The sequence below is a fragment of the Xiphophorus maculatus genome, chromosome 13 (genome assembly GCF_002775205.1).
Source record: "Xiphophorus maculatus strain JP 163 A chromosome 13, X_maculatus-5.0-male, whole genome shotgun sequence".
In the NCBI taxonomy this organism is placed as follows: domain Eukaryota; kingdom Metazoa; phylum Chordata; class Actinopteri; order Cyprinodontiformes; family Poeciliidae; genus Xiphophorus; species Xiphophorus maculatus.
The window spans coordinates 26,438,600-26,452,703 of record NC_036455.1 but is presented as its reverse complement, the minus strand read 5'-3'; the positions used below and the strand labels follow the sequence as shown (position 1 = coordinate 26,452,703).

General features: G+C 38.8%; 1 protein-coding gene across 2 annotated transcripts in view; it reads right to left on the bottom strand.

Annotated features, from left to right (window-relative positions):
* The window catches only part of thrb (thyroid hormone receptor beta), a 91,338-nt gene that overhangs the window by 11,007 nt on the left and 66,227 nt on the right, over positions 1-14,104 (bottom strand). For both annotated transcript variants that reach the window (XM_023344968.1, XM_023344969.1), the window contains exons 3-4: positions 11,775-11,839; positions 10,174-10,224 (exon numbers count right to left, since the gene is read on the bottom strand). In XM_023344968.1, the coding sequence (XP_023200736.1) occupies positions 10,174-10,224; positions 11,775-11,781 (58 nt within the window). In that variant the 5' untranslated portion in view covers positions 11,782-11,839. The remainder of the gene's footprint in view (positions 1-10,173; positions 10,225-11,774; positions 11,840-14,104) is intronic.

The following is a 14,104-nucleotide window of genomic DNA, read 5'->3' as shown; positions in this document are numbered from 1 at the left end:
ACAAGCAGCAGTGCAGAGTGGTGGCTTTTTAATCTCATTAGCTGTGGAGTACAAAAGGACTTGCATTATCAGGATGCACTGTTGTTTGGCAGTTTACGCATATGCTGCATCATTAAGCCTCACACGAGCCTGACGTTAGCGATGTGTGATGGTTTACCAGCTTCAAACCGTCGTGAGCTGTGTAAATAGTTTACACAGTAAGCAGCTGCTGTGTTAAAGCAGCGAGCTCAGAGTCCTTTAATTAGTCGACTCAGAAAAATGTAAATGAACGTAGTTAGATGAGTAACAACTATTCCAATCTAGCAGCTAAGTGGATTCATGGCAAACAGATTGCTTCATTTAAAAATACTTTATTGATCGTAAATGAAAATGAAATTTAATTGTAAGTCATTGATTCAAAATTCTTCAGTTATTCTGAGGGGTATAATTTTCACAAAGTAATACGAAAGATGTTAATAATTCAATGCAACTCATGTTCAGTCCTCACCAGCAGTGTCTACAACAACATTAAACACAACTCTGGTGAGAACAAGCTGTTCCGTACTTAGAAGCAATGCTGCTACTGAACTGAAATCCTACATTAGTTGTTATTAATTTAACCATTTTATTGCTTTTACAAGTCAGTCATGAGCAACAACAAAAAAATGCTAATCTTGTAATGTAACTAAATTCTACAAAACAATGACAGTTAAATAAAAATGTGTAAAATAAAATAATTGACTGCATAAATATTTCCTCCTTCCAGTCAGTATTTAGTATTTGCCCCTCTGGCTCCGTCCCAGCAGGAAGTCTGTGTGGATCGCTCTCAGTCATTCTGCTCATCTGGACGCTGCACTTTTCCTCCATTCTTCCTGCTAAACCCTTCCAGCTCTGTCAGGTCAGCTGTGAACAAGTCTGGACTTTTACTAGGACACTCCAGAACCTCCCACTTGTTGTCCATCTCTGTATCTTTAGCTGGAAGCTTCGGTTCGTCGTCTTGCTGGATGATAAATGTTCTTTGAAGCCGTATTTCTCTGGCAGATGGAAACTAACTGTCCTCCAGGATGTTTCTACATTTCCCTCAGTTGGTCTCCATTCCACTCATTGTGTTGTAGCACCAACTGGCTGGACCTCTGCTAGGTTAAGTCAATCACCTTAAAGGAGGTGAATATTCATGCAATCACTTTTTTATATTAATATTATTTTAATAGAAATCAGTTTTCACTGTAACAGAATTTGTTTTTTTGTCAGAAACCACCAAATTTAGTTGATTGTGATTAATTTGTTAAAGCAATAAAACGGGTAAAACATGGCAGGGTTGAATACTGTCACTATTTGAGATGGTTTTTTCTTTCCAGGTAAAACATGAACATTTATCACGATCAAATAAAGTTGGGGAAATCCCATTTTAAGGTGAATTGTATTTTAAAACCAAAATACCGTAGCTAGTCAGTTTTAAGTCATAATTCTAGTTACTGCAGTAAACTTTAATGCAGGACAAACAAAATAATCAACAGAATGGTTCTGTATAAAACAGGGAGAGTAGCAGCCTTGTTTGGGTAAAAATTATCTGATCTCTTTATTCTTTTGTCTGAAAAGATTTTTTTTTTAGCTGAACAGCTCACAGTCTCCAAACAAAATGGTTTGGATCAGTAAACCAAAAACTGAACCCGGCTTAAAGAACCTCTGAGTCCCACGGTGGGGAAACAGCTGCTTTATGAGACTTCATTTCTACTGGAGCAGCAGCTAAGGGAGATTCACACTGCAGCAGAAGACTGATTATGAAAAAATAAATCTGAAAAAGCATGAGATGGTGAGGGAGTCAACTGACCAACCCGCTTCCACCAGGATGCTGTTCCCAATGATTTTGATTTGAGACGGTCTGATGTCAAACTCTCCTATAGAAAGCTGTCCTCACTTTATTTTTCATGTTATTACCTGTACATTAACATCAAAATCACTGAATTAAAAATATTGCAACACAACACAGAACAGTAGTCTGCACTCAGTCACAGTCCTCATCGCTTGAATAGAATATCTGACAGGGAATTATGTTTCAGATGCAACGTGTTCATGTTCTGTGTTCCGGTTCGGACGTTCAGAACGACTTCCTGTCCTTTACACCCAGAACTGATGTAATGTGGAAATTTGTGACCAACACCAGAAAGATCAACATGAGGAAAATCATAATTCATGCTGGCATCACAGCTGCTCTAGTGCTTTTAGCAGCTCAACAATCCGTAGTTGTTGTCCTCTGCCTTCATTTACATCTGCCTCTGACTACGAGACAGAGACAGGTCTGGGCTGCAGGCAGATCACTGATGGGACAAGAATACTTCCATGGAGTCAAAGAACATTATCTGCTTTAAAAATCAGAGGACGGGTGTGCCGTGGTGGCGTAGTGGTTAGCGCAACCCACATTTGGAGGCCTCAAGTCCTCGACGCGGCTGTCGTGGGTTCGACTCCCGGACCCGGCGACATTTACCGCATGTCTTCCCCCCCTCTCCTTCCCCCTTTCCTGTCAGCCTACTTTGTAAAAAGGGACTCTAGAGCCCACAAAAAGACCCCCTGGAGGGGTAAAAAAAAAAAAAAAAAAAAAAAATCAGAGGACATGTCCACCATGTCCATCTGACACTTCCTATACATTTACAATAGATAACTTGTGTGTCTTTGCCTCTCTAAGCTTTAGTTTGGCTCACTCAAAATGTTCTACTTGTTTAAATTCTACAAAGCCGGTTATTTAATGACAAAGTTACATAAAAGATCAGCTCACATTTAACACATTTAATCTTTTTATTTTTAAAACACACACACCGTTCTGAAAACATGTTATGTATTAGTGTTACTGCAGTTTTTGGTCCTGTATGTTGAGCTGTTTGACCTATGATGATCCAGATTCTAATGATACAGAAATTTATCTAAAAAAACAAAAACAAAATAAAAAACACAGACAGTAGTGCTTCTACAGAAATCATAGTAGAATTCAATATTGAAATATTATAATTTCAATTTTAACTACAAACTCACTTAAGATGAGAAAAATTTTGAATTTATTAAAGAATATTAATTGGAGAAGTTGTATATCATTACTTTGTTAATCTCACAGTAATATTGGCCTTATGGATGTTTAGACAAAGCATTAAAATAACCTAAATGACATTCATGGCAAAATGAATGTTTTAATGTAACTAAGGAGTCAACATGAATATGTTAGAGAGGCTTAGCGTGGGGTTAAGGCTGGGTTAATTCAACAAGTGTCACTGTGTCACATTTGGATTCAATCAACATGCAGCAGCTTTTCAGAGACAGGTCCTATGAGGCAAATCTGCTTGCAAAGAGGGCTTGATACCAGTTTAACTTTTTGATGAGGTGATGTCCTTGACTGGGCCTAATCTTGTTTGCAGTTTCCTTAACAACTGTCGACAAACTGTTAAGCATCCATCAGACAGTTTAGGGCAAGTCAATACTGAACCAATCTGTTGTCTGATCTGGCTGCACCTTACGGTGGGTTTCATGTCTGCCTGTGCTCAAACTATTCCCCTTATGTTTTTATTTAGCTGAATGTTTGTCAGACAGATGATAATATCTTGTGTATAGCTGTAGAAAAAACTAAATCTAATAAGTCATTTTAACATACGGTTTAGCTGATCTTTTATGTACCGTAGTCATTAAAAGCTTCTGTACAACTGGTAATGTATGCTTAAAATCAGAACGTATTCAGAGCATCTGCATGTAAATAAATTTAGTTTTTTTATATACTTGCAGAGCTATAAAACAATTCAATTAATTTGATTATATTGAGATTTTTTTTCATCAGATTCTAATTTAAAATAGGGTCTTGATTTTTTAAATAAATTTTAAAATGCTATTTTATTATAACAAAAGTTATAAAAAAAGGTTCAGAAATGCACGGCACCTTCTGAAGCATAGCTGTCAGTTTTAAACAATGAAGGTAAAATGTGATGGACTCACCTTACCGGTCAGAGAGATCTGCATCACTTCGTTCTTCTGAACATGCTCTAATGAAAAAGAGCTGGAAATCTATTTCCACAGGCAGAATGCATGTTATCCTGGCAGAGTAAACACCTGGAGATCCGTCTCGCGGCAGACTCCAAGTATTCCTGCCACACAGGTGGATGAAGCGCCATGGCCTCTCTGTTCCAGCTAACAACACACTCGCTCCTTCATGCCTCTGTTTCCTCATCATTTTTCGCCGCCGTGCCGACGGGATCATAGTTTCCCAGTCAGAGGCGCCTAGCTGCAGTGGCTCAGCAAAGGGCTTTTACACAAATATATTCCCTCCCTGATTGATCACTTTGCGACTCAGGGGTTCAAAGCCGGTCATGAACAATATTTGGATGTCAAGCATCTCTTCCACCCAGGGGCCCTCAATTAACACGACGCCCCGTGCCAGATGTCCCCGGCTAGTCCGTGTTACCTGAGGAGGCCACATTAGATGAACCTTTCCCAGTGAAGTAAGCCCAGGGGAGCAACAGAAGGCTCCCAGGTTGAAAGTTGAAGTTGGAGCGGATTATCCGCAACGTCCCCATGGCTCTCTTTCATACTACTCTAGTGTTTTTGTGTCAGAGCGGTCGTCAGCAGCTCTGTTTCACTGAGAGTCTGACAGCGTGTCACAGAGAAAAATACCACTAACCTCCAAACATGCGACTGCTACACAAAGACTTTTTTCTATTCCTTTCACAAAACAGCCAACATTTGGTAAAGAGTCAGAAAACACACTGTTAAAAAGCTGATCTTTTAGAAGGTTCAACTTTTAAGGTCAAGTGATGCCGGCTCATTATGCAACTCTGCAGCTATTCTTAACATCCCAGTGACTGCAACAAAAACCAAAAGTAGGAAGCACAGCTTTACCAGATAACAGGCATTTATTGTTACTGTATACATTATGTATATATTTCTCCACTCTTTTTTCACCTTGATTAAAACTACCACACCACTAACTTCACCAGATAAACTTCCCATAATCCTGTGCTGCATCGCTATCACTGTCACATGACCAAACAAACACATTTGTCACATCACATCAACCTCCTCCCCTCCTTGTCCAAAAACAAACGGTAACAAGATGGTAAAAATATCGATTGTTAATATCAGTCTTATTTATTGATATGTTAGAAAATGACTAATGTTGACCAATACCAATTTTAGTGCTGATACATGATGGATCCCTAACATGTTGTGTTCTACTGGTCACTCTTAGTGGAGAAAAATTGTAAGCATGTCACCAAACATAAAGTCATTATATCTTACATACAAACTGCAATTACAAGATATGTTTATCCTAATTTTTAAAATCTCAACTCCAACTTTTGTTTCATACATGCAAACGTTTTCTCCTATAAAACTATGACTATGTTTAACTGTGTGTTTTTCCAATAGATTTTTTGATATTACTTCCAGGACTGAACCCAGCACAACCAGGACACCAACTCTTCTTCTGCTGAGGGACTAGATTTAGAAATGCCCTCTACAGTCAAACTGGGGTTTACAGGAAGAAATGTGTTTGGGTCAGCAAATTAACTTAAAGCTTCATAAATTACAATGAAATTCAAACATTTCTAAGTTGTCAAGTTCTTGTTGGAACCCTAATGCAACAGTCAATTGGCAAGAAAGTCATGTGCTCCATCTGCCACCTGTAGGCTCTGCATTAATATTGAACATAGAAGCCTGGCTCGCTGCTGTAATGTTCACACTGTGTCAGAACCACAGAGTTAACAAACTGTAAGTGCTTCCAGAGTTTCTCTTTAATTTTATTTTTAGAAAATTTTATTTATCTTTAATTTTATTTTTAGAAAATAAAATTAACGACAAAACAACAGAAATTATAATTTTAGTCCTCCTGTTTAAACTAAATTCTGAGAATATTATGAATGGATACATATAATTCTTGTCCTGGATTCAGTTCAGCTTAAGTCTGTTTTTTAGTTTATGTGTTTATTTCAAACATATTTACATTTATAATTCAGATGCCATAACATATTTAGATAACTATTTGTTTGAAAAGGAGGAAGGCAAAAGTATAAACTTATTTGAACTCTTTCTTTTATGTTTATTATTTTTACACATTCTTTATTTACAGCAAAAAAAATCTAATTAAAAACAATAAAAAACAACAAAATAAAATAATAAAAAAAACACACAGCTATATATTCCTAGAATGTAATTCAATTCAATTTAGTGTTTCCAGGTAATGGTAATTCACAACACATACCATCTCAAGGCACTTGAAAAAAGAGCTTCAGTGTGTGGATGCTCTGGTTTCTCAAAGCTCATATTGGATTACAGCAGATGAGCCTGGTTCTGGTTCTGGTTCTGCAGGTGGTTTCTTCCTGTTAAGTGGGAGTTTTTCCTCTCTACTGTCGCTACATGTGTAATCAGTATGAGGGATTGCTGCAAAGTCAGTGACTCGATGCAACCTGTCAGGTTTCCTTTCCTCCGGTTTGAATAATACACTGAACTTGATTTATTGTTTGATTATACTGTATATTATATAAGGTTATATACAGTATATTTCTGCATACAAACTGCATGTTTTGAGAGAACATTTGTTGTAAACGTCAGAACAAACATATTTAACTGGTTAAATTTAAATAAAAATGGCTTCCTCTCCACTAACTAATCCAATATTTCTGATGAAAATACTTTTATTACCTACCAGCAAAACAGATTTTAAAAAATCCAGCTACAGCCAGAAACATAGAAGTTCAGATAAAATTCAAAGAAAGGAACCGGACATCTTGTCTAATCTGTAAGTTTGTCCTTGAGGTTCTGATTTGGGAAGTTTAGTCATTTTGATTTCAGCAGTGTACGTATCATCAGTTTTAAACCAGATGAGCTGGGCGTTAAGCTGTGTCCAGTTCGGCCATTTCCCCTCCCTCACAGAAGCTGCTGTCCTCCTGGGTCTGACTGAACAGACTGAACTGATCCAACACATCCTGGTGTTTGGAGAGTTTTTACGTCATAGTTTCAGTACTGTGTAGAAAGTGACTATGGTAGCATGTTGACTATATACAAATCATAATCTATTAAATTAAAAATAAACTACAGAGTGGGCTAACAAGTCAGAACACTACATTAGTTTCTCTTATTTACTTTCTTTCTCCAACTACCCAATTATTTAAGTCAATTATTATATAAATAAATTTGATGTCAGAGTAATCTACATTAAATAAGAAAACGTCTCTTTGGGATTATTTCATAGATGATTTCCTTTCTTTTTACCTTTCTTCCTGCTGTAAACCACTGCATCACTTTTTCTTTCTTTGGACTTCACTGATAAAATGAATTACAGTAGCTATAAAAAGTATTCAAATCCTTGGATGTTTTAACCTCTTACAATTCAGTCATGAGCAACAAAATGTGACTTTTTTGATTAAAAATGACAGAAAACACATTTAACAGAGAAACAGTTTTCAAAGTGAAAATTGAATGATAATGAATTACAAATATTGGCCATATAATAAGTGTAAATTAGCATAAATATTTCTTCCTTCTAGTCAGTATTTAGTATTTGCCCCTCTGGCTGCGTCCCAGCAGGGAGTCTGTGTGGATCGCTCTCAGTCACTCTGCTCATCTGGACGCTGCACTTTTTCTCCATTCTTCCTGCTGAATTCCTCCAGCTCTGTCAGGTCAGCTGTGAACAGGTCTAGACTTTGACTGGGCCACTTCAGAACCTCCCCCTTGTTGTTTTCAGATTGTCTCTGTGTATGTTTAGCTGGAAGCTTCAGTTCGTCATCCTGCTGGATGATAAATGTTCTCTGAAGCCGAAGTTCTCCGGAAGATGGAAACTAACTGTTTGATTTACCAGCAATCATTTGACCTTTGACCTTTCCAAGCCTTCCAGGAGCTGCTGGAGACGCACCACCACAGCACGATGCTGCCACCATCATATTTCACAGCAGGGATGTTATGTTTGTGGTAATGAGAAGTGCTTTTGTCCTCTAAAAACAACATCTTAATAAAAAAATCTCATCAGACCAAAGAAGCTTCTTCCTCCTGACCATGGAGTCTCTTCCCACGTACCCTTAGGCAAACAAACTCTAGTCCAGCCTCGATGTGAGTTTTTCTCATCAGTGACTTCCTCATTGCCTCTCTCCCATAAAACTCTGACAGGTGAAGAACCAGTGATTGTCTGCAGAGTCTCTCCATCTCAGCTGCTGCATCTTGGAGCTCCTTCAGCGTAGTCATGGTAACCTGGTGTCTTATCTCACTAGTCTCCTTCACGTAGACTAGATTGTGAGGACGACCTGTTCTTTCGTGTCTTGATGAACTCTGGGGGATGTTCATATTTTTTTTCCGTCTTCATCTCCTGACTTATACTTTTCACTAACCTCTGATTTGCTTGGCGTGTTCTTTAGTGTTCATGCTGTTGTGGTAACCAGGAATGGACCTTCCAGAACCAGCTGTCTTTATACTCCAGTCGCTGGGTTACATTCCACTCACTGTGAGGCTTTAAGTCAATTACTAAATATATTTGATGTCAGCTGGTCTAGTTCAGCAACCAGCTGAACTAGAGCAGTCACTTTAAAGGGGTGGAAAACACTTATTTATGTCAAAATATTTGTATTCATTAACATTATTGTGAAATCAGGTTTTACCTAAACATCAATAGTTTGTTTTCCAATTTATTTTGTCCAAAAAGCCACATTTTGTTGAGCATGATTGATTTGTAAAAGCAAGAAAAGGGTAAAACATTTATAAGAACTGCACAGAGTTAAATAGTCTGGCTTTATATTAACTATTATTTTCATCTAATGACTCCTAATTAAAGCAAAATCACTCTGAGAGACTTCCTGCTGCATGAAATGGTTTGGAGTGAAAGCAGGAGCCACAGAGAGAGGAAGCCTGCAGGAGGCTCAGCCACAACCCAACTCTGGATGAGATGGACAACAGCCAGGAATTCTGTTAGGAAATGACTGGAATGAATCCCAGTTCTGTCCAGGTTCACCTGTACAATTTCAATTCTTCAGAAAAACATAGTCATCTAAGGATATGACAATAAGACAAACAATTTTATGCAAGATGACCTCCTAGTGAAAATACATTATCTGAATGGATCTGAAAGCATGAAAAAGTTCGGAGAACACAGCGATTCAGAATGAACCTGGGTCGTCTGCAGTGGTGGCATAAAGCAGCACATCAAACCTAGACTCACATTTCACTGTAGGACACAGTGGAGGTGTAGTCATGATGCGACGGTGCAAAATATTTTAGACACAGATGCTTGAGGCATTATAAAATGTTGGGTTTAATTTGGAAAATGGAAAGTTTCAGAAACCATCAGCACACATAGGAGATGTAAGACGTTTCTGGACTGGAGCAAAACAGTAAAAATTTATTTAAGTATTTGATGAAATGATTTAATCAGATATTTGCAATCGAGGCCAACCGGTGCATCTGGGCTTGTTTTTCAGCCTGGCTTTTTTCCCCCAGTCTGATGGTAGTTGAAAGAACAAGGTCATGGATCCAAGCGGCTCAAATCAGCTTGCTTTTAAGACAGTCTGTGTTTACCCTGGGGATGTGGTAAGGAGCTCACTCTTTCAGGGGGCTCAGGGTGCACATTACCCTTTCACACTAAAAGGGATAGTGTCAAGGTGACTGGGACATCTGAGCAGTTCGTCTCCTGGACATCATCCAGGCCAAGTGTTTGAGACAGGTTGGAGCAGGAGGAAGCTGCGGGGACACCCAGCACACGCCAGGAGGATAATGCCTCTCGATTGGCTTGGGAACGCCTTAGTGTCCTCCTGGAATAGCAAAGAGGAGGCAGCTCGGGTGACGGAGGTCGGGCCGCCTCCACCCAGAACGCCTGAACCCACACAAGTGTTGGGGAATGGAGAGCTGCATGATGATAACGGCCCTTAATGTGTCTTAATTCCTGTTACCGCAACATGGAAAGTTTATATAAACTCAACCTGCAGATATGAATGCTGAATGACTAGAACTATGTGTTGTGTAATGAGAGCACCCTTAAACTATACACCACTTTCTAGATCTCTCTAGAACGGGTGAGGAAGACCACTTCCAGAGCAAAAATCAAGATTTACAGGAAAGTAAAGAGACTGAAAACGAAAGCATTTCTTCGGTTTCATGTCAACCTCTTTTTTAAAATTTTTTAGCAGAAATGCTCCCAAGCTTACTCAGACAGACAGGAAGAAAATGGAGGTGAAATATTACCGTTTTGAACAGCCTCATCCTTCCAGCAGGGGGAGCATTTCTCTGCAGGCTCTAAAAACAGATGGGGAGAGGCAGTTTACCAAAGCAGGCCATAGCTCAGTAAAACAGGTTAGAGACAGACAGAGCAGCTGCTCTGCTTTCATATGCAATCAGAAACAGAGAGGATGCAGGCCTGTCAGACAGGAGCTGCAGCAGCCTGCTAACCCAGCAGCATCCCAGTCATTAGCTCAGCGGCTGAGTTGGTGTTGCTTTCAGGGTGTAACAGCAAGCGAGGGGATTGGGTTCATTTCCTCGTGCGATACACGTGAGCTTGTGTCTGTTTGGTTCGATAACATATGTGCCGGATCAGAGGTGTTTAGTGGGACGACTAAATCCACACGTGACGACCAATTTACCTCGTACATTATCTCTACTGACTAAATGCATCTAGCGGCACATACTGTACTTGCCTGTTGAATTTAAATGGACAAGCTGTTAGCGCGCTGCTGCAGCCCATATGTCCCGCACACAGCGAGCTGCAGCGTTGGCAGGTTGCTTTCTGGGTCTGTAAGGGCATTCTGCTGCAGGAGTTTCTGGTATTTTCTCTGGGGAATGAGGAAAGATGTCAAAAACTTTTATGTTCAGTAGGTTTTTCAAGCTTGTAGCTGTTCAAGCTCAGATTAATTGGAAAGTTTAAAAATAATTCTAGAAACTTCGTTTTAGAGGTTTACGGCAGGTGTTACTACTACTATAAATGATAATTAACGTTTTATTATGTGCATAATAATATATATGTACTGTTTTGTATTAAATGGTGACTGCATTACAGTAAAGACATCAGAAACGTAGATAAAGTTGAGTTTAAACTGAACTTGATCTCATGACTCGTTAGAAAAAGTGAGTTCTGACAGCAGACCTGAGTCTGGAGCAAGCCGACTGATTTTCAGGACTCAATTCAGGGCTTAAAACTCCCAAATCATTAATTCAATCACTGTGAACAGAAACAGATCATTCAACTCCTCCTTAGAAGACTTAAAGTTCAATTTGGAAACTTTGGCAGAGGGTCACAGCAGCAGATGACACGCTGTGCTGCGGCGCGCTGAAGGCAGCGAGGCCTCAGCGTTCAGGGAGTCAACTTCCTGGACAGACAGGAAATCAGCTGCTGTCAGGTGGACATCAACGGGTCTGAATATATAAACTTCATCCAGTTGTAAATCTGATACATGGGAGCAGAACCGCTTGTAGGACTGGATGCTATCACCATTTTAACCAGGACTCTGTCCTGCATGTTTACAGTGTTTCTTACTTACATGAATAGCTCACTGGCATTTTTCTGCAGCACTTGTTGGCATGGCGATGAGTGAATGCAGTCATTTGAGTCAGGTGAGCTGGAGCAGGGACACACCTGAAACATGCAGGACCTGAGGTCCCGGAAAACCCGGATAGATCTGCTGCTGCAAAGCTTCTAAAAGCAACTCCTGGGATTTTATGTAATATAAAATGTGTCTTTAAAGAATGGAGTCCTTAGTTTCCTGTTTAGTATGGATTTAAAGGTTTTTCTGACGTAAATTCTTTGTGTGTGGTCGTGGCTGGGCGCTGCTGGGAGGGCTGCAGGATCTTACCTGACATACTGGTGGGCTTCAAGGCCAGGATGACATCCTCAGAGCCTCCTCAGACATCTGGGAACCTAGCAACCAGAACACAGCCAGGAGTCAGTGTGTCCTCCACTCACCCTCCTTCACTTCCATGTCACCACAACATTTTCTCCGTGTCTGCCATTTTATGTACAACACTGGATTCTAAGTGGGAAAAAATGCAGTTAAAGTGCAATCTCATTATTTAACTTAGTACAAGGCATAACTGTTGTTTCTGTGTTTATTTCAGGTGTAATTTGCAGTAGTTTCTTAAGAAAGAATCAACCTTTCACAGGCCTTGGGACTTTTTCTGCATGGTTTTGTCAGTGCACAGCGACATCTGGTGGTTGATCCTAGAATATGTCTTTCCACAACCCAAGAACATGCTAACAGGGATTACAGAGCTTCAGCTCTTCTGTTTTTTGTTGTCATTTATTTCCCACATAAACTACTACAGTACTGTAAGTTAGAATTAGACTTTTTTTCTTTAAGTCTGTAAATGTTCTAAAGTGTACAGACATATACCAGAAGTCACATTTCTACACTTATACAACTAACTCATCTCTCAGAATGAACACGCTTAAAGATTGTCTTGCAAGTTTTCCTTGAGAAAAGTTTGTAATTGTTCCTCTTTAATAAAATGCATAGCCTTTAGCATATTAGCTGATCACATAAATTAAAGGCAACATCTGTGCTGTTAATAAGAAACGGCCAAATTTATTTTCTACTGGTCTTTGACTTGGCCACAGAGCGCTACTGCACATCCATACAGCTCAAGTAAAAAAAAAAATTAATAAACCTAACACAATATTGGATGAAATTATCCAGTTTAAGGGCTTACCAATAATCATTTATTTTTTAAAAATATTCATTACAATAAGAATTCTGATTTATTGTTGTTTCAATACATTCTAATTTATGATGCTTAAAGCAAACCCTAACTCGCAGGGTTACTGAAAATTTTGTTTATGATATTTTTCTCCACAGTTTGTACCACGAGAACATCACTAAAATGACTAAATTTGAAGATATGACTAAATGCAGTTACTGTGATAGGCTATAAATTACACTGGTGGTGTCCTGAAGATGCCTGTTTCAAAAGGAAATGTTTTTCAAGGGCAGCGTTTGTGTTTGTGGCGCCATGAATGCTGTGTCAGAATTCACAGCCATACAGTTACCTCAAAAATATGCAATAAATAGTTTTTATTATCTTTTCTTAGTTATTACAGTAGCACCAGGAGATATAGTGATAAGATTATAAGTCCGTATTGCCCACAGCTAATCCAGATGTGTTTTGTTTTTCAGTCACAACCATGTTGTACAGGGAAACTTCGGACAGCGCTCAGAGCTAAGTTGACGAAGAGTTATTATGGAAAAATCACAGAAGCCTGCAGCCACTGATAACCCAGACTCTACTGACCAGATACTTTTAACTCAGTATCTAGTGACTGCAATTCGTCAAAGTAAAAACTTCTTGGATTTGAAAAAAACTAATATATCCCAGCAAATTTTTAAATATTGATTATATATTGCTTGTGCTCAAAATGCAAATCCCCTTCGTCCCACTAGCAGTTGGCACATATGAACAGTTCTTCATATCTTCTGTAATATTCCGTCCAACTATCCCATTACAGATTTGGGAACATCAAGTTCATGGGCATCAATATTTCTAACAGGCTGAACACAATTAAATGAAATCCCATTACAACCATAAGAACTCTCCCTCTCTCACTGATGGAAAAAGTGTCTGCAATCAAAATGATGGTCCTCCCTAAGATTATCTCTTAAATCTTTTTTATGGTTCTATTTAAACCTCTCAGCTTGATTTAGATTTGGCATAGCAACCAAGCATCCATATAGAAGTGTCAAAAACTTATAAAAGGATAAATAGTAAGCATGAAACAACCCAACCTTTATAAATATTAGAATATGTATTAACAGTGGATATGGAAAAATACATCAGATTTGTAAAAATCTATCACCCTCTGGAAAGACAATAACCAAACACTACGCAGATAAATCTGTATCAGATATTGCTTTATCCTCCGTTATATTAAGCAGCAGAGGTATTTTAAAAGCATAGATATCCAGTCCATCCCCATCTGAAGGGAATATCTTAAAATAACCCAGTTTTAAATTCTCCCATGCAAACAAACACATTTAGAACAATCCAGACATCCTGCAGAATGAAAGGGTTCTGAACCTCTCAACACAGAGAAGCAAAGAGGTGAATGATTTAGAGAATATGATGGATATGAAAGATTTCATCTGATTTATTGTTTTAGTAAACTATATACTATTGATAGAAATGCATCATA